This window comes from Python bivittatus, unplaced genomic scaffold (assembly GCF_059951505.1).
Source record: "Python bivittatus isolate LINGU-HERP-01145 unplaced genomic scaffold, Pbiv_v1 ctg000480_np1212, whole genome shotgun sequence".
Taxonomy (NCBI): domain Eukaryota; kingdom Metazoa; phylum Chordata; class Lepidosauria; order Squamata; family Pythonidae; genus Python; species Python bivittatus.
The window spans coordinates 89,483,872-89,508,475 of NW_028277075.1; the positions used below are offsets into that span (position 1 = coordinate 89,483,872).

Consider the following 24,604-nt stretch of genomic DNA (forward strand, 5'->3'; position numbering starts at 1 on the left):
AGTTCGTAAGTAGAGGTACCACTGTATGTCCTTGAAGAAAAGTTTTGAAGAATGCCATTGTCACTGGATTATATTTTAGAGTCTGAATCTCAACAATAAAAAACTTCCAAATATTTGAAATTTAAATCACTAACTCCTTCCAGCCCAATTTTTTGTAATGTATTGCTGGTCTTAGTTATATTTATTGTTAATCGCAAGTTACATATTAAGGACTGCTGTAGAAAAATTGGAAAAATCTTATAATTTTAAGTGGAAATTTTTGAATAGGTATGGGAAAATTTAAGTAGACTTAAAATTGTGTTTATTTTTTGAAAAAGATTTCAACTGTTGATGATTTTTTAAACAATTGTTTTAGGTGTCTAAAAGGGATGGTATTGCTGATGCAAAAAAGGATAATACAGCCCAGAGGTCTCCAATGGTGATAAGGACATGGGACACCTTTCAGATTCCAGATGGATCATTACAACTGACATCTTGGTTGACAACTGTGAAAAAGATCCTTGGATTATTTTATTTTATTTTCGTGGGGGACCACAATCACAGATCTACAGGATACATCAGGCAAGTAGTACTGAGCTTTCATTGCTTATGTGGCCTTTTTATTAAAGAAGACGGGGGGGGGATGAAAAATGTTCTGTTTACAATGCAGGTCTGAAACTATTTACCCAGAAGTTTCACTGCATTTATTGAGTTTTATTTCCTAGTAATTATGTTTAAGACTGCAGCCCGCAGGACTTAAATATGTAAACGCGGTAGCCAACAAATAGTTTGATATTTTAGAAGTAATGATTTATGTTTGTGATATCCATAGCACTGTTTGTCAAGATATTACTGTAACAGATACATGCTCCAACTATTACAATTAGCAGCCCAGCCATATCCCAGCGGTTATAATCTTTGCCTTGGAAGTCTTGAGAACAGTGATGCTTCCTCCATGCTTTGAAAATTGGTATTTTAGGCACTTGTATCATCACAAAATATTTTATTTTTTCTCCTCAAAATTATTTTTTTAAGAAAAATAATTGTCACTGATTTGTTTTAATTGGCAAATGCATAGGTAAGGGCCATAGAGTTGCATGTTTCTGTCCCTAATCATGTTCATTCAGAAGTAAATCCCATTCTACTCACTGAGTTATCCTTAACAATGTATGTGTAGGATTGCTGCATTAGATTGGAACCAATAATACTTATTTTACGCTCAACTACAAGTATTCCTTTAAATCAGGATTTGAAAAGGTTTTAAAGCCTTCTAACAAGACTTAAATAAAAAGGAGCGTGGGTAGCATATCTTCATTAGTACTAATGTTCCAGAGATGATGAAATGATAGGAACATTTATCCCAAAGATGGGAAGAGAAAAAGCATGATTCCAAAGCCTTGTTCACAGTACATGAACTATGAGAGTTGATAGTTTTAAAAATCAGTACATTGTTTCTCTTGATTAGACAATGAGGCCGTTATCTTACAGTCTGATTTTAAGCATTATGGATTGGATCCAAGCTTTTGCTCAGGAAAGTTCTGACATGCAGTGAGGCAAATTCTGGTCTTGGTTCAAGAGGGAACATATTTACTAATTTCTTCTTACCTCTCCAACCTTTTATAAAGCACTGATCTAGAGGATTGGGTGGCTGTCCATAAGAATATGTAGGTGTTGCTGAAGGTTGTCAAAAGAAGACAAAAAATGCAGTGTTCCCTCCTGTCTTTCTCTGTCGGGGAGCTTCTGTTGGATCTGATTCATTTTCTGAAGAAATACTAGCCTTCCATATGCAGAGGTGCAAGTCTGGACGTAATCCTGAGTTTTCATTCACATAATATATAGAGGTTATTTAATGAAATGATATTTTCTAGGTCTAATTCAAAATGTCCATTTGAAATGTCAGTTAAGTTTAATATTACCTAGGTTTGAATGTCAGTTTTGATTCTTCCAAATGTTTATTATTTGTGATTATTAATAATGTGAAGAATTCCAAGTTCATGGCTAAATCTTTTTAAACAGCCTTTTTAAACTGATCTTTTCATGTATTATTGAATGGGCTAATGTAGAAACTAATGATGGTACCCCTATTCTTCCTTTTCCTCTTCCTCTTCCTCCTTTGCTCCCAGGCTCCATATTTCCTTTAGATTTTTAAAATAACCCTTTCTAATGAGGATGACTGATACGATTAGAGTAAAGGAGGAAAGTGATACAATGAAATGTTCAGAAGCCGAAATAAAAGACAATAATACTGGAGTGGAACACTTCGTAAGATCAGAAAGTCAAGAGCAAATTCAAGCAGAAAAGGTTGAAAGATGTACTGATAATAAAAATGATGTGCAGGTAAGAGAGATGTCTCCTATCTTATTTTTTCATCCTAATATATATTGAACGGCAGGAGGGGAAACTATGTATGCCACCTTGTGCTCCTGAACAAAAGGCAGGATATAAATCTTAACAAATAAATAAAATAGAATTAAACATGGTGTCTCTTAATTATACTTGAGTCAGTTTTGCTGGTGTTCCTAAAATGCGCAAACTGTAATTCTCTTTTGCTTTTACCTTTGCTTTAATTTACCCTTTTCTTATTATTGTGCTTTCAGTTGTTTTTAGTAGATCTGAAAGTAGGTTTGTACATTTTTCAGAAGGGAAACTGGGCATATTGGTAGATATAGATATATATATCTATATATATCTATATCTATATATCTATATCTATCTATCTATCTATCTATCTATCTATATATATATATATTGTATTGTAGAGTTATCAAGTTAACGTAATATCAGAGATCCGAAGCAATTGTTCACTTAATTCTGTGGCTGAGTTCCAGTTGATAAAAATGTATGGAAACTAAATGCATAACTACAGCTTTTGCTTGGGAGAAAAGATCAACATTCAGAATATGAACAATGACTTTGCTTTCACTGAACAATGTTCACTTCAAATATGAAATATTTATTTTAAACTTTGAAGGCAGGCTTTTAAAAGAAAAGTTGGTTAATTTCAATTGAACCTAAGCTTTCTACTTATTGAACACTCATAGTTGTTCTTAAGAAAAGCAGTTTAATGTCATTAACTTCTGTGTTTCTTTAAAATAATTTGATTGAGTGAGTAGTCTGAAGTTGGGAACAGAGTTCAGAGAGAGTAGCTTTGTTAGTGGCCATTTTGCTACTTTCTGCTTTTCTGTTAATGGTGTTCCATTGTGGAGTTTTGACACAGGTTCAGACATGTTTGCTTAGTTTTATTAGTCAAACTTCTATTTTGTCCTTAATCTCCTTAAGTTTTCTGGGATGCTGCATTGGTTTTAGGAAAATGTAGGGGTTTTCTTCCTTTGTGGTAGACCATGCAGAAGGTAAGGAAGAGTAGGAGTGTCTCTTGTGATTTCTAATCTTCTCCTGTGCAATTGAGAAGAAACTTCCTCTTCTTTTGAAACAGTCCTGTGTAAACAAGAAAGTTGGTGAATATGACCTTTTGTGTCCCTTGCATAGAGATTTAGGAAACAAATCACAGAGATCTCTCCCTTTTTTTCTGAGAGTTCTCATTGCCAGAAAGTCTGGGGCAGTAGCCATTAGCAACTAGTATTTGGAATTCTTGTTGTCAATACTTTTATTAACTACCTTTTCTCTTCCCCCTTCCTCTTCCCAATATATTAGTGGTACAAGAGTCTATGAATGAGCATATTTTTCTTTTTTAATTCCTGGAGAGCCTTTTGTTAGATACCATTTTAATAAGCACAATGTTCATCTTTTGAAATAGCTTTTTATTTTGCAATGAAGAATTGCCACCTTTTTTAACTAAAGACTGAGATTCTCAGAATTTAATAGCAAAATTCAAATTCTACAATTATGTTGCTTGGTCACAGTTAAGCTACAAACTGTCATCTGTTTACAGGAAATTACTTTCCAGTCATGATAGTGAATCAGAGATGTAAGGAGCAGTGCAAATTGCTTATTTCTGAAAACATAGTATTGAGGTAGTTTGGTATAGCAGCATGACAAAATATAGATAGTCTTTGGTTTACAACCACTTATTCGGCAATCATTCAAAGTTATGAAGGCGCTGAACAAGGGGGACCGGTCCTTGAAGTTGCGGCTATCGCAGCGTCCCGCGGTCACATGATCGCAATTCAGACACTTGGCAACTGGCTTGCACTTACGATGGTTGCAATTTCCCGCCGTTACATGATCATCATTTGTGACCTTCTCTGCCAGCTTCCCACAAGCAAAGTCAACGGGAAGCTGGCAGGAGGTCACAAGTCACACTGGTAAGTTGCTCCTGCTCCTGCTGCTTTTTTTCCTGAGGAGCCCCCAGGTGGCAGAGTGAATGTGGGCTCCAGGTGGGCAGCTCCTATCTGGCTGCACTCATACTGGGCTGCAGCACCCCCCCTGCCTGCTTGTGCTGGGAAATAGCACCTGCCCGCACTTGTGCTTCAGCATCTCCCATCTGCCTACATTTGTGCCACAGTCCCCAGTCCCCCGCACTCGGTAGCACTTCCAGCCTGCCGGCCTGCTTGCAAGCCACCTAAGGAAAGGCTTGTCATGACTGGGACTTGCAACTTCCTGCTGGCTTCTCCATATGACTTTGATTGTTGGAAGCTGTCAGGAAGTTGTAAGTCCTGGTCACATGAGGTCCTTGCTTACCGACCTGCAATCCTTGCTTAACGATGGTAACTGGGACTGCCAGGATTGCTGTTGCTAAGGTCACATGACATCGTGCTTTACAACTGTATCGCTTACAATGGAAATTCTGGTCCCAGTTACTGTTGTTAAGCAAGGACTACCTGTATATGGAATAAAATCAGTAAGTCCAAGAAGAGTTGCAGTATAGTCTTACTCAGTGCACATCTACTCAGACATAGTCCCCACTTTGTTCAATAGGAATTCCTCTCAGGTAAATATATATAGGATCGTTGTCTGTGTCTCTCTGTAAATTGTTCACTGAAATATTTTAAGATGTGTGTTTGCAGATAGATCTTAGTCTTAAGTGCTATGAGTAATCTGTGCAGTAAAAATGTAACATTACAAAATATCCATTAGGTTACTCTTCCTTCTCTAGATGTTTGGACAACATTAACTGCAGTCAAATAAAGTTTTTCAGAGCACAAAATTATCTTGAGTTGTAATCCAGAAGTTTGGCTGCATTGGACTACTGATCTTAGTGATCAACCATAACATAGTGTCAGCATTCCTTGATACTAACTCTGGTGCAAACCAGAGACTCGTGTATCTGGTATAGTCTTGTTTCTGATTTGTTATTGAGTTTTGAAGTTACTTCTAGTGTTTCTTTAGTGCAGCTACATTCAGATTTTGTCCCATTCTCTTCCCATAAGATTTAATAAAAGTTCAAAGGCTCCTCGTACAGCTTTGCTTTTGCTTCAGAGGTTTTGATTATTTCTGGAGCCCAGCATGAGAATAAAATAAAGATGTTTGGTCACCAAGGCAACATCATTTTTGGTGCCTTGATCTGTTAATAGTGCATCATATCTTTCATAAATCAGTTCAGCCGCTTCTGTTGCAGTATGTTCCAGTTAATTTGTTTACTTATACTGTTTTACTGGTGCTTTAGATTCACATTGCTACATCAATCAGGTCATTTTTAAAAAAGTTTCTTACTATGTGTGCCATGCCTGAGATACTTATTAAAAAGAAAATTCCATCTCAAGCTGTGAGATGACTTCTGAATAAATAGAATTATGCTGTACATCTGACTTTAGACATACTGAGAACATAGTAAGGATGTACACTTATTACCTTAATATTTAATGATATAAAGCCAAGGTTGGCAGTCTTCTTTGATCACTGTTGATATGTTCCTTTAGAAATTGAGTTTGAATTCTACATTATTTCATGTCCTTTGATATGTCTATTTCTTTTTTTACTAGAGATAGTAATAGTAGTCAGAACTACCTGTATTGTAATATAACTTGGTATATAAGACAGTTGAATACAGGTAGTCCTCGACTTATGACCATAGTTGGGACCGGAATTTCTGTCACTAAGCAATGTGGTCATAGAGCGAGATGTCACATGACTGCATTGCTTAGTGACAGTGATCCTGGCACTCCCCATTACCATCATTAAGTGAATTCCACCAGTCATTAGCTGAGGACCCACCCTAATCCAAGCCATTCTGGGCTTTGTCTCTCCCAGCCTTGAGCCTAAGTAATGTAAGGGATTGCCTCCAACTCCCCGCATCCACCTATCTCCCCCCCCATCTCTGCCCTTTTGGCCACCCTACACCCTGCCTTGCAAGGTGGCAAGCAGCCCCAGAATCACATGGTTCTGGGGCTACGTGCCATGCTACGGCTCGGGCTTCTTGGCCCTACTTCCCCCTTCACTCGCTCACATGCACCAGTGCCTTCCTTCCCCCTTCACTCACATGCAAGCACCCTCTTCCCTCCTTCAGTTGCTCGAGGGCTCCCCAGGGGCGCTTCCGGCATGCTCTGAACCTGCTGGCCATTTATGAGGTTTTCTCCTTCCTCCTGCAAAGCCTTCATCTTATAGAGCCACAGAGCAGCACGAAGAGGGCACAGTGCGTGCAAGCAAGCAAAGGGGTAAGGAGGATGCTGGTGTGTGCAAGCAAACGAAGGAGGGAAGGAGGGCACAGTGCATGCAAGTGAGCGAAAGGGGAAGGAGGGCATTGGTGTGTGTGAGCGAGGGAAGGAGGGTGTGTTGCGTGTGTGTGAAGAAAGGCGGGGTGGGTTGGGGAGACTTACGCAAGTGACTTTGCTTGTGGGAAGCCAGCAGGAAAGGGTGCAAATGGTGATAACATGATCAACAGGTGCTTGGCAACCGGTTGTAAGTGTGAACGCATTGCCGAGTGCCCAGATCATGACTACATGACCACGGAGGCGCTGCAACAACCATAACTTCAGAGACCAGTCATAAATCCATTTTTTCAGCACCGTGGTAACTTTGAATGGTCGCTGAACGAATGGTTGTAACTCGAGGACTACCTGCATAGCTTAATGATTTACCAATGATTTGGGGCAGATAATAATATAGTTTCCCCACCATTCAGAAAAAAATAAAATGAATGTTTGGAGAGGACTGCCTATATCTGAGGAGTTTCAGTGTTGGAACCAGAAAGTCCTTGTGGCACTGTGGAGAGTCTGTTATCATTAAGTATCATTACTGTATAAATTAATGTTGTAACAATTGTATTGAAACCACTGCCATAAAGAAACAAATATGGCTTCCCTGGGGCATCTCTAATGTGAAAAATGAATGTTAGTTTGGCTGTTTCACCTCTGTTACTATGGCATTTGAACATTTATTTTGCTCAATCCTACTTTTGAATAATGTGATAATAGATCATTTTTGTTAGAGGAAAAAAATGTATTTTAGAGGTAATTTTCACTTTAGATGAAGTATTCTGAAAGAAGCAGTTGTACTTGCTTTTCAGTTTCCTGCTGACAAAGGATTCCCTACTTGATAGGGAAAGTTATTTGCAAAGTGAAAAATTTAATTCCTTCTTCAAAATGCTATCTATTCCTTATATAAATTATTGAGTTAATGTGTTCCCTTCATTAGTTGCTTTGGGCATAGAAGCAGGTACATTATGTGCAAGGCTTTTTGGAATAGAGTTTTATTTTTCTTCTTAATGATGTCAACTTTTAATGTTTTTTTTTATCATAACTGTAGGCAAAAGGGACTGCTTAAGTTTCTGGTAACTGAGGGGGGGCTACTGCATCTGGCAAGATATATTTTCATTGCTTCCATTTCTTTTTTGACTGTGATTATTGTTTGAGCCATTATCTTTGGAACTGCATTATTTGCTGTCTTGAAGAGTAAAAGCTGTCTTTTCCCAGGAAACAAGTGCTTGAAGTAGAAACAATTCTAGGGTTGATTCTGAAACCTTGATTCCGATTCTTGGAGTAACTGTGAGCTAGATATGCCGTGCTTGTGGTCAAGTGATTGACTGTACAGTGTCGTTCTGGTGAGGCCAGCCTTGATTTAATAGCTGCTTTGATCTTGTTTTGGTGTGATGCTTTCCTGGCAAGGACTTGTGAAATCCTGGTGGACACTACTGAGAATTCTGGGCACTGAAATCTGCATATCTGAAAGTGGCTAAGGTGGAAAAAAATTGACTTAAAAGTAAGGGTGACCTGAAATTGGCTTTGTCATAGGAGGAAGCTGTGAGATTCTCTTTAGTTCTAGAAAACTATGAAAACCTCATCTCTGTGAGTCAAATGGGCTCTAATAGGCCCAACAGAAGTTATTTAACTATGCTTTCATTCAAAAAGTAATAAATTATAAATAACCCTAGAAGTCTACTTAACTCATAACACTATCTGCTATTTCTGGGCACAGAGATTCTTTCTAAATATGTTTGCCTCTTTACTAATGAAGGTTTTTACTTCTAATCCTCATCAAGGATGTCTGGTGTTGCAGCAGAATCTTTCCTTTTATATCCGAGATGATGTTTTTGCATGATACCAATACATGAATTCCTGAAGGGAGTTTGGTTCCCTGAGCTAATGAATCTTTCTCTTTTTTTCAGAATTTACTAGGAGAGATTGATACTGATTTCTTTACCTGTGTTTTATCCCACATTGATTTGGAAGTAGCATCATATTGTCTGCAGCTCTTCTCTAATGCAAAGGATATCAAATAACCATTTTTATATTTTTCAGCTTTTTATCTAATTTATATGATCTGCCCCAGGGAATAAATAACTTTTTATAGTCTGTCCAGGCTAAATGACTTCCTTTTGCTTGTTGATGCTCAAAGAATATTGAAAATGGAACCAGTGCTATGAGACTGCTAAAGTCATCTGCTTGCTAATGGGACAGATTCAGTCAGTAGGAACATGACCATTGTAGCAGGTCACTGGGCTGATTTATATATTCAGCATAAGCCACATTATGGCTTTGATTTAAAATAGTGGTTTGTAAACTGTGTTTATATCCTGTAATATTGTGTGGGCCCAGAAACTTGCGGTGTATTCAGTAAGCCACATTTTAACAAACCAGTGTAGGAGAAAGCTGTCCATTAAAGCAGTTGTGAAACACGGAGACTAGGCTAGGAAACCAGATTGTTGATGTGCATGTGGTTAGTGCAGGTTGTAGCTGCTGAATTCAGTCACTGCGCATTTCACCTTCTTCTGCTTAGAGAGCAACTGGGGCTTTTTGTTTGCTCCGATAACCGTAGATCAAGAAGCAGGAACATACTGGGCCTGATTTCTAATAATAGTTTCCATGTCTTCTGTAAAAATTTAGATTTTTTTTTTCAATTAGGGTTTTGGTGTATTTAATATCATAGGCATACTGAAAACATCAGCTTCTGTTTTCAGGCTGAGCCTCATAACAATGCATCAATTGTTGAAGGTGTGAGAAATGGGGACAGGGTTGCTTTTTGTTTTGTTCTATAGTTGGAGAGATTATCAAGAGAAAATTAAAAGGAAGAAGGGGGGGTAGAATCAGAAGAAAGAACGTTGTGGGAAATGCCACTATTTTGTAACATTCGTCATCCTTCTACTTGCCCTATAGCAAAAAGCAAAATTCATTTTGTAGAGGAATCTTCTGTTGCATCAAGACAAGTAAAACAGTGACTAACAGGCTTAAGCTATAGCACAGTAGTACAAAGAAATTCTCCAGATGTGAGACTTTCAGAGAGTCAGGGTATGATGAGGGAATATTTACAACTCCAAGGAGGTTCCTGTGTGCTCTCAGTCTGAAGGCACCTGAGTAGAAAAGGTTGCTCCTGCAGGTATTATAATCTGGTTAAGTGTAGCTCAGCACTGCTCTTCCTTCCATTATGCTCTCCCTCCTTCCCCCTTGTCCCCTAGGTCATTACCATCTGCTCTCCCCGGTCCTGCCGCCTCATCTCAAGCAACTGCTTGCTTGCTTGCTTCCATGGCTGGTGTGATTGGATTAAAACAGGCTTCCGGCTACTTCCACTTCCTTAGTTTTTTTTGGAGAATAGGACCATCTGAAATGAGGAAGAGAAGGATGGTGGAGCAACCAGAAGCTGTGCATCTGTTTTTCAGTTCAATTTTTAATACAGAATAAAATTTAATTATTAGATTCAACGCCTTTGGCAGGTGCCAAGGAGCATATCCAGTGTTTCTAGGCATTTATTGCTGACTCCAGCATTAGACCATCAGTGTTCATGCTATAAAATGCAGATGTGAACCATATGGCACAATGAAACTACAGTCTACCCAAGTATGAAGCAATTTTTTTTTATCTAGCATAATAAGAATTGCAGTTTCTTTGTGGTTTTCATTCTTCTAATGTTTTGAGGTATCTTCAATCTCTTTGCTTGCGTCTATGTGTGTGTGTGTGTTTTCTTAAGGCTATAACCATATATGTTATGCTTAGGTAAGCATTTGGCTTTTTTCCCCCTCTCTTTATTGTATACTATAAAATTGCATGCCCACTGAGGAAAAGTGTTCCATACTTCTTTTTTCAGTGATTTTTGTATGAACTAAAATAGAAGTCAGTACCCGGAGTTACTCAGCAAGCTTGCTGGTTATCTGAAGTTTTGGTTAGCGTTTCTTATTAACAAACTTTCTGTAATATTATCACTAACTCTTATATGCGAGGAGATCAATATGCTTGGAAGGAGAATTAACAGATATTTATAGATTATTCATTAGAACACATAGATAGAGGAACTTGTGCCTAATTTTTGTACTGTGGAAATGTGGCTGAAGACACTTTCCAATGTGGATTGGTGGTCTAACACTTGCTTGTGTTACTATGTGGGTTTCCATATTATTATTAAGCAGCTGCTAGGAACAGTTACTGTTTCACATTGTTTCTGTGGAATTCAAGACTGTATCTATGAAGTTTCCCTATGATTTCCTGTGCAAGCCCTGTGAGCAACAAGGGCAGGGGTTGTAATGTGCTTACAAACTTTACAGGTTGTGTTTCAGTTTCTTCCCTTGGGAGCAGGAAGAAATATATTTCAATGGAGAGCAGGGATTGTATGGTTAACAAAATGATAGTTTTGATGTGACATTTCAGAACATTTTTCACATTGTGGCAGAACTGTTCTAAATCTCTAATTACGCTTCATGGTACAGCCTTAGTGGTTAATCAGTATCCTTTGATCCACCCAAAGATGGATTACTTCAACACAGTAATCCAACACCTCAACATAGTAACACTTTCTAAACATGGAAGTATCCCTGAGTAATATGATGAAAGGAGGGAAGAGTAGTGTATATTTTCCAGAAAGATGTGTCACGATGAAAAGACACAGCTCAGGAGCAGCCTTGTCATTTAGAAACTGGATGTTATCTGTGGTGGTTGGCACAGGTGAGAATATTTTAAAATGTTAGTTTCAGATGATTAGATAAGCCTCCGTAGCAGTCAAAACTGAATAGGTAGAGAAGGAGGAGCCTTTTCTCTGTGTGGCTTGAGCATGTTCCTTCTCACAAACCATAGCAGTTTCTGAAGTCTGCTAACTTTTCAGTGCCCAAGCAAAACTGTTGCCAAGGATTTGGAAAGGTGAGACTTCCCCAAGTACAATCCCAGTAGCATAGTCTTGAAGTTCTTGTATTTCCTCATGGGAGGGATCATCCTGTATCTAACTGTCACCATGAAACTGCCTTCATTCTACTGTGCACACCAGTGAATTGCCTAATGCCTTATACAGTCAGTATATAAAGTTTAATACAAATTCTCTTCTGTTATGCTCACCATTCAGCGGCCAGCGCAGTCTTTTGGACAGACAGGAAAAAGGTCAAAGGTACAGTAGACTTGTGTGCTGTGCTGGCATGCTAAGGTAGTCTTCGTGCTTGATGAAGCCTGGCTGTTTATTGAAAATTAGTTTTGTTCTTTCTTTCTTTGGCAACAAAAGTGTATTCTTCTGTTTTTTGGATTTATGATTTGCCTAACTGTTTGCTTTTGCTTGGCCTTTATATTTTTGGTGGCTTCTTGTTGCTAGACAAGAGAAAATAGTGCTGCTTTTTGCTTAAACCTCTTTTTTTCATTAACTGAAGTTGCTTTTTGCTGATATTGTGATGACTTCAAAGCTTAAACGGCCATCAGAGTTCTATTTTTATTTTTTGCTTTTTGGGTTTTTTTGCCCTCAAATAACGAATTACTGTATGTTGAAAGTCATTGGCATCCTTATGCAAGTAGTTTTGTTTTATAACTGACCACAAGATAACTAAAGTAAAACATCTGTGAACTGTAGTTTTTAATTATACTTTTCTTTAGTCAAGTACAAAATTAAAGCTAGTTCGGAGCCTGGCTGTGTGTGAAGAATCTCCTCCACCTCCCACAGCTGAAATTTCACAGGATATCCAGGTAAAAATAAAATAGTTCTGAGGTCTCTTACTCTCATTTTTGTTCTGTAAAAATGTTTGGGAATGATTTGGAGGGGAATATGCAAGAAGTTGTATTATATGGAGCGTGCTAGTGAGCCTATATGAGTGTCAACAAACTACTATGATTGAACTTTAAATATTTGACTTAATAATTTAAAAATATTTAGCTGAACACACATCTGCATTCATGTACCGTGTGACTAACCCAAGGCAATGAAAGGAAATGTCTTCTCATTTAGCTTCCTGATTGAGATTTACATTCAGTTATGTAGTTTAAAAAATAATAAACTTTAGAATATTTATGTCTGTGATTGGTATCAAAGTTTATCACTACAACTTAAAAAAAGATTTGCAGTATACAGTCCAGCAACTTTAGAATTTCTTTCCTTAAACAATGGTATTAATGAGTTTGAATTTCACATATGTTGTAGAAGAGGTTCCCTTGGCACAAGTATCAATTATAGTCCATCTTTTCTTCTTACACATCATGCTAAGCCATAATATGATTTCTTCAGTTTTCATTTAGTATGGTAAGGCATTGTGATTTTTAAACCACGATCTATGGCACAGCATTGTGAACCTATATAATATTTAACAGAACGTGATTAAGCAAACCATAGTTTGCATGATATCTAAAGGAGAGTCCTATGTGTAAATCTGTTAAGATGTTGCTGTTATGTGATACATTTGTATCATAGACCCCTGTTGCAGTTATTGAATACAATTTTGCATATGTTCACCTTTTTCTTGTACCAAGTGGTATTAAGCCATTGACTCTGAACTTACTTATTTTAACACAGGCTTCCAAAAACTGAAAGTGTTATGTCTTGTGCATATTCTATTATTCTGATAGCTTCACTATCAGTATTAATTTATTTTTTCTAATCCAGTATTAAGTTAGAATGCTGACAGTCAATTGGCAGAGTAATATGGAAAACTGGTTGTCCTGTTCTTTTAGAATATGTATTTGTTTGTTTTAATATTATGTTTGTGAAGAATATCTAGGGTTCATTTAAAAGAGCAGAACAGTATTTTTAGTTTTTAAGTGCTATGTCAAATAAATAGTTCACGGAAGTTAAAAAATTATTTTAACTAAATGAGGTATAATGGAAAAGATCAGAGCCAACTATATTAAGCTTGTTGAGATTTATCTGATTATTTAAGAGATGTTAATTTTGGCTGAGCAAGTTGTTCTCAGAAGCCATCTGGATAATAGGATTTCTGAAATTATCTTTTATTTTCATGATAATAATTTTGTTTCCAGGATTAATTTTTTATATACCTAGAAATAATTTAAGATTTGAATCTTAAACAGTGTCATACCATCCAGCCCATTGCAGTCCAGGGGCCTGAATGATCAACAGATAAATAGTGTTTTCATTTTCCGTAGCTATAAAATCAAACATGGCTATACTGGAATGTAGCTGTGCTTAAATAATTTATTCTGATAGGAATGCTTTGGGGTAATTATGCAGAAAATGTATACTCTTATATATTTTTTTGAATTTCACCCTTCAGTTGATTTTTACTTCTAATAAAGCAAGAGTCCTTATATAAAACTACCTTTTCTTGTGCTATTCATATATATCAGCCTTCTACAACCAGATCTTCTCCAACAGCAGTGGATTTCAACTTCCAGAATTTTCAGCAATGGCCAACTTGGCCAAGAATTCTGATAGTTAGTCCTCATTTGATGTAATTGATCATCAGCCTTATATAATGGTTAAGCTCCAGTTTGTTTTCTAAATGATTTCTGATTTTTATACGGAGATGGGTGGCATATAAATTAAATAAATAAATAAATAAATAAATAAATAAATTAGTTTTTACCTTTTTTATTGGATTATTGTTTTAGCTGTTGTGAGCTGCCCAGAGTCATTTAGGTGAGATGGGTGGCCGTACAGATCATACCAAATCAGTGGATGGATGGATGAATAGATGAATGAATAGATGGATGAATAGATGGATGAATAGATAGATAGTAAAGCATTTTCTCATTACAAAATGGCTGCATTTTTAATGTTTAGGGATTTTTTTCTCATATACGTTTTCTGTTTAAGTGAATCTCCATTATTCTTGTTCAAAGCCAGCATGAGATATACTATATAGTAACATGAATGGATGTTCCCATTCTAGAAATATATTTTCCTGTTCCTCAGATAAGATAAGAACTTTCTACTGGTGATCCTCTTTTAGACCACAGTTGGAACTGGCAACTTGATCATTAAGCAAAGTGGTTGCTAAGTGAAACCGCAACTGTGCTTATAATCTTTCTTCAGCTTTCCTTTGCTTTACAGATCTGCAAAGGTTGTAAATGCGAGGATTGGTCATAAAGTTAGTTTTTCATCACCATTGTAACTATGAATGGTCACTAAACGAAGACTACCTGTATAGATAAGGCATCTGTGCTTGCCCCTCTGTGTGGTTCAGCAGCTATTGGTATAAAAGTGAAGTGTATTTGAATGATGAGAGTAATTGTCTCTCCTTACTACCTTAACACAGGCAAATGCATTGAGATATTTATCTCCCTAAGTGATCCTAACAATCATGATTAAATATATGTCAATCAAGTGAACTGCATGATCTACCTAAAGCAGCAGTGGGTCTCAGTTCCCAAATACAGATAGTCCTCACTTATTGACAGCAGTTAAGACCAGCAACTCCATTGCCAACCGACATGGTCATAAAGTGAAATGTCATGTGACTGTGCCAGATGTACAACACCAGTTTGTCAGATCCGGCTGCAGTCATTAAGCAAATCACCACGGGTTGTTAAATGTAATGTCACATCACTGCAACTTGCTGCCAGCATCCCCATTGACTATCTATCTATTTATTTATTTATTTATCTATCTATCTATCTATCTATCTATCTATCTATCTATCTATCTATCTATCATATTTATATAGCCGCCCATCTCACACAAAGTGATTTTGCTTGTCAGAAGCCAGCTATGAAGGTCGCTAATGGCGATCATGAGACTGCAGGATGCTGCGAGCATCGTAAATGCACGCCGGTTGCCAAGCATCCAAATTGCAATCATGTGACCATGGGAATGCTGCAACTTTGAGGACCAGTTGTAAGTTTCCTTTTTTAGCACCATCGTAACTTTGAACTAGTGGTCGGTAAGCGAGGACTACCTATACCCATTCTGTGATATTAAGTCAATTATAGGGAATTAACACCAGCATACTTCAAATATTTTAACATTCATATAGTATTGAATTTATTTAGTGTTCACATAATGTGTGAAACAACCTTTGACTGAGAATGTTGTCTTGGAATAGTTGATTTAGCTACCAAAAGAAGAGCAGACTCTAGAACTTTTGTTTGTAAAATTTTGTTGAAAATGAACAGGAGAGCTAAGTGCATTTAACACATCTTCAAGCCTCTTTTTACATTTAAAATTTATATATGTATATTAATTTCTTTCCCACTTATCTATTCATACCAGATGGTGTGCTCATACATACAAAGCAGCCATATTATATCTTACTCTCAAAGTGAAAACAGAGCCTTGTACAATACAAATTGCAGACAAGAATTCTAAACTCATAAAAGTTGGTTGTATAGGAGGGCATGGTACAGAGAAAGACAATTGGAATAATTGAAATTAAGATCCTATTAATCTCTTACAGAAGCTTATAAAGGCAGAAAATTACAATTTAGAGTCTCTGATCCCTGAAAGAATAAATTGAGCTCAAGAAAAAGATACTAGAGGGAAAGTGATGTAGGTGGCTGTGTTATAGAAGAAAGTTGTATGGGTTCTTTGTTCTGTTTTTTAGTTCCAAAAAATCCTCTTCACAGGAATATAGTTTTTCCCACTTTGGACTTATATAGGCAGTGTATAGATTTGCTCTCTGAAATCAGTGGACTTGGACATTCCTTCCTTTTAGCATAAATATGACTGACTGCATGTTAAATGAGACAAGTTTTCTCTTTAGACTCTTGATGCATAGCCTGTGATCCTGGTGTTTATCATTTTGCCAATTAGAAGTCCTAAAAATCACTTATTTGATAGCAAAGGTATGCTTTCAGCTATTTCCTTACAAATAAGGTATTCTGTCTTAGAATATTTACTGTACTCAGGTTCTCATTAGTAAAATTAGTATTTACTTTTTCTAGAGCAATCCAGACTATGAAAAGTTTGGATGATCATTTTAAGAATCCAGTTTCTACTCTTCTCAGAGAACCAGGTACAGGGAATCCTTTTGTTGTATGTATGAAGCTATGATGCCTTGCAGTAAATATATTTGACATCTATGGTACAATAAACTAGAAGTTTTAGATCATGAAACTCTGTTCCAACGAATCTTAATTTTTGTGTAGTTTAAGTGTTTCTAAAAAACTGTAGGAAGTCATGTATTAAATTGTCCTCTGATAAATCTTTTCTCTTGTATTTGCATTGGAGCAGCCAGTAATTGTTGGGAAAGCAAAGCTATACAGATTAGTCTCAATCCACTCTTCATCAATTTTGTATTATTCTGCAGTTTTTAAACACAGAGAAGAACATTTATGTTGTTTTTTTGTGTGTGCGCAATTGCTTCTCATTCTGCATTTTAGTTTGCAGTTTTTAAGCTGACACTACATCACGAAATCTTGAAAAACACATCATCCAAAAGGTAACTGTATGTCAGTTCGGATACAAAATGTGGACAAAATGAAATGCTTTGACATCATCCTGAAGAAATTTAGTCTTTTTGTCAAAATTGAGGCAGTTGTCCATCATCTTTTTACAAATTTTTGGCAGATCTCTTAGCATTATGGACATATGGCAGTCTCGTAACTATTTGCTAAATCGCAGGAAGTACCATAGATTGAAAGATATTAAACTAATATATAAACTCTTCTCATAATGCTGGGTTATTTGACTTTGTAAGGGAACAAAAAGGCTATGAAGTAGAATGTCTTGTGACAAAGCAGAACCGTTCAACATGTAATCTTGAAGCACGTTATTGTCTTGAGTCACCTGTGTCAACAAACTGTTTTAAACTGAAGTATATATGTTTTGAAGAAGTACAGTAAAATGATAAATGGTGAAGATGTGTGAGAATTTCTCAACAGGGAATATGAAGAGAAGAAAGAATTGAAATACCAAATTATATGTTTGTTAGATATGAAAGCAATGAGATATTAAATAATAAGTGGTTGAGGCCCATTCTTTATTAGCTGATTAATATTTTTGTAGTGCTGGTTCCACAATTAATATGTGATACTCGTATGGAGAATTCCTGGCTTTATGGACTGAGGGATAAAAGTTACCTCCACAAACTTGACTATTCCTTCTGGGAGCTAAATCAAATAGTTCATTTCCAAAACATATTAACTATTGCCTTCCAAAATGCTTTATGGCTAGCTTATGCATCATAATATTTGTAATTTTATTATGATGAGTATTAAAAAAATGTTCTGTGTTGGTTTTGGTCTGACTCAATTTCATGTATGTGTGTGAGATTCATAAAACTGTTTCTCTAATGAGGTTCTCAATTTGAATGCATTATCTCTGGAGATAGCATTGAATCTGAATCTAATGGCACTGGAAATTGAAGTTATTTATTTTATTGTTCTGTTCTTAACAATATAAATTGACAAGTTTCATTTGTTATAATGGATGTTGTAACCACTTTTTTCTTAAATCAGATGTACTGGTACAAAAATCAGAAAGTTGGATCTATGGTGACAAAGACAAACTTGGAAAAGCTCTGGGATAAATAAAACTATTAAAATGTTATCTGTAAAGGATGTAACCAGTATTCTCAAGACAAAAATATATTTAATCGTGCAATAAAATAAATTTTGAATAGGATGTAGATTTTTGCTTACACTACTTCCATTTCATTTATCAATTTAAAAACAGCAACAAAAGGCTAAAGAACATCTATGCGAGGGAGTCCTTGTTTTTATAGCACGTATCTTCGTTGTATTGTATTTTTTTCCCAATGCAGAGTCATTTTCAGTTCTAGGAAGTGTGGATCTTTGCAGTCTAGGCAACTCTTCCACTTGTTTAACTGAACTGTAATGCTATGCATGTTCACATTAAAAGAGGCTGATTTTGCAAAAATTCTGTCTTGTACAAGGTCGCTTACAATATCCAAGTCTCAGATACTTAGAAGAAGTTAACTAACAAACATATGTATAGAAATAGTTTGTTAAATGAGAAAAAGAAATCACTGCCTTGGGAACTTAAATTACTTAAGTATCTAGGCTTGCAGTTCAATCCTACAAGAAGCACTTTCCCATTGAGTTAAATTATTAAAATTGTTTTTGTTTTGTGAGATACTGCAACCTAAATAACATACCAAAGATATTTCAAAGTGATTTGCATCTTGTTACTAAGCACTGTTTAGTGTTGGAGTTGGAACAGACTTGAGCTGGAATAGACTCAGGGAAACCATCTATTTCCTAGACTTACCTTTTTTGCCAGGGATAAAAGCTTCTGTAGAATTTAGATTTACTTTTCATGAAAGTTGCTTTATTGTTTATGAATGAAAATTCAGAACAAACTCTGGTCAGTTATTAGATATGCCTGGTTCAAATTAGTTGGTGCTTTTATTTATTTATTTATTTATTTATTTATTTATTTATTTATTTGTCCCTTTGAGTCAGTGTTGACTCCTGGCGACTGTGTGGACAACTCCTGCTGTTTTCTTGGCAAGATTTTTTGGAAGTGGTTTGCCCTTGCCTCCTTCCTAGGGCTGAGAGAGAGGGATGGCCAACGTTACCCAGCTGGCTTTGTGCCTCCCCATTTCTAGCCTGATGCCTTAACCACTGCACCAAACTGGCTCTCAGTTGGCATATTAATCATGGTATTTCTTGTTTATACATGATAAACAGCATTTATAGAAAGCAAAACTAATCTCACCAAAATCTCCTCCCAGCTAAATGCAAGGAGGACAAAGTGCGGGAGCCTGCACATTCAAAATGTCACTTGGGGTTCTTAAGGTTTACCTGCTTCGCATTAAGCTGTTGTTTAGTATTGGATGGAAACTGGCTTTCTTTGAAAATTTAGCTTGAGGGTAATTTTATAGGAAATAAAATAATAGTAATTTGTTTCTTGAGTCATTTGCCCATTTCCCAGACATATGAACTTAAGGGAGTTGCATTTTAAAAGGCTCAAAATCAGTTATTTCAGATGGGCCTTTTGGTTATTAGCTAAATGTTAGGGTTTTTGTTGTTGTTATAGCTGTAGACCACTTAAACAGACACAGTTTTCATTACAGGATACCTTTCTTATGGGAAAAAAATGTTAATTTTACTTTTCAACAGGAAAAAAATCAGATCCAGCTAACACAGTTGTTTGAAAAGGAAGAAAAACCCTCGAAAGATGAAGCTGAAAAGGAGAAGTCTGATAAATTACCCAGGAAAATGTTATCAAGAGGTTTGCTATACATTATCCTGTTGTTAAATACATGTTTTGGTTTGTAGGTTAAAAAAAAAACCACAGGTTGCTAGTATTTACCATAATGCCTCTTCTTATATATTGGTAACTTTATTCTTGGAGGAATCTTCCAGCGATGCCTAATTAGTACTGAAAGTATATTATCCCCCTATCTTCATGGAGAACAGAGTTGGTTTAGTTGAGCAGTTAAGCTATCTCAGGCCCAGTTTTCTCTGGGAATTCTGCAGTGCATGCACCAATCTGAAACTGAAGCTTTCGTTCACCTTCTAAGAAGTAATTGGAGTACACTAGGATTAAAAAGGAGGACATATAAACTCAGAACACTAGCATATTATGTGTATGAGATTTCTAATGTGAGACATGAGACATCTTTGCAATGTGATCTTTTGGGAGGTAGAAATGTCAAAATTAATGAATTTCACACATTGGCTTAAATGATTTTCTTTCGGTAAACAGATTAGTGTTCATGTTTGTCACTTCAAACTTCCTTCCAGAGTGGGTTGAACAGCCTGTGGCTCAGAACTACATATAGCCATAGTCCCTTTTTGTGGCCTTCGGAATATTGCTGAAAACTGATAGCCCACTTTTCCACCATTTTGAAATGCAAAACACATGAATAAACCCTAAAATGGGCCTGTCATAATGGGAAAAAAGAAAGAGCCCCATTCTCCTAGCTTTCTCAGTTGCTTTACAGTCTTCAGCAACTCTTCACCATCTGAGGAATCATTGAGAACTATGGGATACGGAGTAAGAGAGATCTCTCTCCCCACCTACATGCACACTTTCTGTTAATAGAGAAGCAATATAATATCCAAGCCAGTGTGCCATTAAACTTCCAGATTTGTCATTCTAGCTACTATTGTGTAAACAAGAGAATGTTAAAATATTAATGGCTTGGTTTTATTGAAAGAATTAATACATTCTCTCTAACTCTGGATTTATTTTTATTTTAGATTCTAGTCAAGAATACACAGATTCAACTGGTATAGATCTACACGAGTTTTTAGTTAATACATTGAAAAACAATCCCAGGTAAACAAGTGGTAATGATGTTGTTCATGTTGAAATGAATGAATATATTACTTCCAGAATTTCTCATTCATTTTCATTTGGTATATTTGTACATATTGCTCTATTATTGAATAATGTATTGAAACCCTTTGAAGGTATATTATTCTGCACATCTGGGAGCTTTTGATTCAGTTTTACATATAGGTTCAGTCTCTTGCTTCTCTAGGAAGAAACCACTATGGTGCATTCAGATAAGATAGCAACCACAAAAAATAAGCCACATTTGGATGGCTTACTGCTACAGTACCTGGGGACAGACCACCACACATGTCTGGGCCTAAATGATTCACTGGCAGCCTTTGCCCATCTAAGAACATACAGTTTATCAGAGAGTAAGCCTTACATTTATTGCAGCCTGTTCTTCTCAAAGTAATCTTGAGTTCAGGGAGAGACACTATGGCAACTTCAAGTATCTTGGACTCTTACTCTTAACCTATCCTTTATCTTAGCCAAGAAGGCCAATGGTAAGGAATGTTGAGAGATGTTCTCCAGTATATTTGGACGGCACCAAATTGCCTGTACCTGGTTAGTGGGGTAGCCAAGAATCCCTGCTTTCCTATCTATCAATTAAATTTCTCACCCGCCCATCTCCCCCCGATGGGGAACTCTGGGTGGCTCACAACAAACACCAGAAACACAAATATATATAAATACATAAAACATCAGTTAAAAGCATTACTAAAAAGGGGGAAGGAGAGTCCAAGAAGATGAAAAATCTGAGGCTGAAGACAGGAGGCCTCTATAGGGCTAGCCATCCCCATGCTTGAGGTATTCCCTCCCCACCCCAGGCCAAGTGGCAGAACCACAACCACTGCCACTGCCACCTTTTGGAGGCATTTTGACTGGTTTTGTAGCTTTTTTTTTTTTAATAGTTTCTTGGTATAACCAGAAACTAAGTCAATTTGCCTTTTTTTTCTTCTTTTTTTAAGTACAGCTCTAGTATTTCTGGGTTTTGTTGCCATGTTTTGTTGCCATGGAATCTAGAAGGGAATTCTGGGCATTTTGAAGCATTGATATGATGCAGCTACCTGAAAGGAAGGCTACTTTGAATGTAAGTCAGTGGTGGCCACCATCTTGAAAAAGAATGGACAAAAAAAAAAAGTTGTAGACAAAATCCTGTGGAATGCCCAGCTTCTCCATCTTGTCAACTTGGAGTTGCTAAAACCAATCCTAGAATACCTGCCCATGCAATAAATGTGTGCATGTGACGTGTGTGTATCTGCATATGCACATACAGTACATGTACTGTTCAGAAACTACTCCAAAAAGCCAGGGCCAAGACAAAAATGCACACACATTAAATAATTTAATAATTACTAATCAAAATGATTTACCTGTAAAGTAAGTTACCTCATTTGAAAAATTAAACTTCATCTGCCTATAGCAGCTTGTCTCTCTCTCAACGATTCTCACCCATTCAGATATTCATGCTTTGCAGCCAATGTGTTTACCACCATTTGCACCTCTACTCATTCCTTTGAAGAAAAAAACCCTTCCCTCTCCAAACAATTTTTGCATATTTCCTTTGTGTGCCATAAAACGATAGATACTTGTAGTCAAAATTTACCTTTTGCAGATTTCAAGATTACTGTAGCATGTAGACTTCTTATTCTACTGCCACCGTTTAGCAAACATTTAATTAATCTGAACAGATAATGAGTTATGTCATTTTTTTCCTGACTTTTTTTTTTCTCTCTCTCTCTCTCACCAAGAGTGGTATAATATACAGTAAATTAATTTCTTATTTAAGTAGAGCCCTTAGGGTAAGAATATATTTGCTCTCCATAAGGTTATAGGGCTTATGCTCTAATACCTAATTCTACATCATTTGGGCATACATCCCATTTTGCTCAATTATACTTAGTTACTTATTTTTAAGATTTATAAGGCTGCCCAACTCAAACAATGTGATTCTGGTGGCATACAGCATAAAAAACAAACAATAAACTCCAAAAAAGAAAAAAAATCCCACCGTATAACATTAAACATATGCAATATATAAATATAAAATGGCAACTAAGCAACATAACAGTGATCATTGTCAGAAGAGTCAGTGAAGTCTATCTGTATAAGTTTTGTTTAATATTAATGTACTAACACAAGATTAGGGTTATAGTTGAGGGAATGGGGTTAATCAAGGGGACCTTATTTTATCCCCGCAGCATTCTGGTGAGTTTAGAGTATGTGTATGATTGGCCCAAAGTGGCAAAAATGTGTTTCGGAGCTGAGCAGGCATTAAAGTCCTTAGGAAAAAAAAATAGTGATAGTTTACCTAAACCTGCTCAAGACAAAACAATGCAGATTATTCCTGCAAACCACCTAAGCTTTCTGAAATCAAGGGTGGTGGTGAGTGCTGTCTTCAACCATTAGCAATTAAACTTCCTTAATATTGTTGTGTCTTTTCATCAGTAGACATTATGGAGAATATGCTTGTTTTATGCTTATAGGCTCTGAATATATGTCCTGCTTGACTCTTCCCCCACTGACATTACATTTTGCCTTCCAGGGACAGAATGATGCTGCTGAAATTAGAACAGGAAATCTTAGATTTCATTGGGAATAATGAGTAAGTGTATTGAAAGATATGTATTTATATGAGATGAACTGAAGCTTATGTCAACCTAAAACTTACCGCTTCTTTACAGAACCCCACGGAAGAAATTTCCCCCAATGACCTCTTACCATAGAATGTTATTGCACAGAGTAGCTGCTTACTTTGGACTGGAGCACAATGTGGACCAGAGTGGGAAGTCAGTTATTGTGAATAAAACCAGCAGTACTAGAATGTAAGTTATTGTTCTCTTTTTTATTTGTTAGTCAAAGAGTTGAGTTGCCTCAGTAATGGAAGTTTTAGCCTGTGACCAAAGCAGGACTTAATTACAGTATGTTCTCTCTGTTCAAAAGTATCATTAATTTTGTAAGAATCACAATGATCACAGAGCTTTCTTCTGGATTTGGAGAAAGAAAATACCTCTATCCATTATATCTCTCTAAAATATATCCTGTTTTCATTGTGTAAGAAATAATTCATTTCTGAATTATAGTATTTTGGATCTAGAAAATGAAACACATTTCTTTGAGAAGAACTTAGGCACATGAACTGGCTATGGCAGTAGAAGCACAAGTTTTGCCTCTGTCTTTTTTTTTTTTTTTTTTAATCAGCTAAATTTGGCTTTTAAAAAGATCTTGCAGAAAAGCAGAATCTGGTAATTACTGACCACTTGGAGTGATTCCATTTCAGTACTCCATTAATTGTGTTGTACTTGAAAACTATTTAACCTATCCTTCCCCCACTGCTTAGTTGGAGAAATGAAATAGGGGACCAGTAGAATCTTTGTTACAAAGTTCTATTTAAGATTTAATGTGCATTACAGTAATAAGATGCAGTGGATAACTGCATTTATTTGCTTGTTAAACCCTCTGCATAAGGTTATTTAGAAACAGAATTGTGACAGCTATTGATGAAGTTCTTGGAGAATGAGCTACATTAACAGAGAATTCTTTCACTGCAAAAACAATCTCAGCTGGAATCTGGAAGACCCAAGTATAATTAGCAGGCATTTCCTTTAACCAAAGACAATGTAAATTATTTTAAAGGTTTTCAGTGTTCTTATTTTATATCTCAGGGGATTTAAAATAAGAATTTAGCCAGAAAACCTTGGAGATCTAAAACCCAACTTACCTTTTCCTCATAGGGAGATTCCCCGCTCCAGTGCCGGTCAGTGCTGTTAATGACATCATCCACCCAGTGCACACTGGGACGACTCAGTGGAGTGGTGATGGCAGGGCAGTAAATTCAGGGACCTTTAAGAAAAAATGAGGTAAGACAGTCTAAAGGTTTTCCGAAGTGCCTGCTAATTACATTTTGGTGTCC

The 24,604-nt window shown here is 36.5% G+C and overlaps 1 protein-coding gene across 8 annotated transcripts in view; it reads left to right on the plus strand.

Annotated features, from left to right (window-relative positions):
* Positions 1 to 423: 423 nt before the first annotated feature.
* R3HDM1 (R3H domain containing 1) overlaps positions 424 to 24,604 on the plus strand; it is a 62,572-nt gene continuing 38,391 nt past the window's right edge. For 6 of the 8 annotated variants that reach the window (XM_088146501.1, XM_088146502.1, XM_088146503.1 and 3 more), the window contains exons 1-8: positions 424 to 561; positions 2,103 to 2,316; positions 11,635 to 11,676; positions 12,150 to 12,239; positions 19,527 to 19,638; positions 20,613 to 20,691; positions 23,237 to 23,296; positions 23,376 to 23,516. In XM_088146501.1, coding sequence (XP_088002627.1) covers positions 2,143 to 2,316; positions 11,635 to 11,676; positions 12,150 to 12,239; positions 19,527 to 19,638; positions 20,613 to 20,691; positions 23,237 to 23,296; positions 23,376 to 23,516 — 698 coding nt within the window. In that variant the 5' untranslated portion in view covers positions 424 to 561; positions 2,103 to 2,142. The remainder of the gene's footprint in view (positions 562 to 2,102; positions 2,317 to 11,634; positions 11,677 to 12,149; positions 12,240 to 19,526; positions 19,639 to 20,612; positions 20,692 to 23,236; positions 23,297 to 23,375; positions 23,517 to 24,604) is intronic. The other 2 variants (XM_088146504.1, XM_088146508.1) reach the window with 1 other exon arrangement.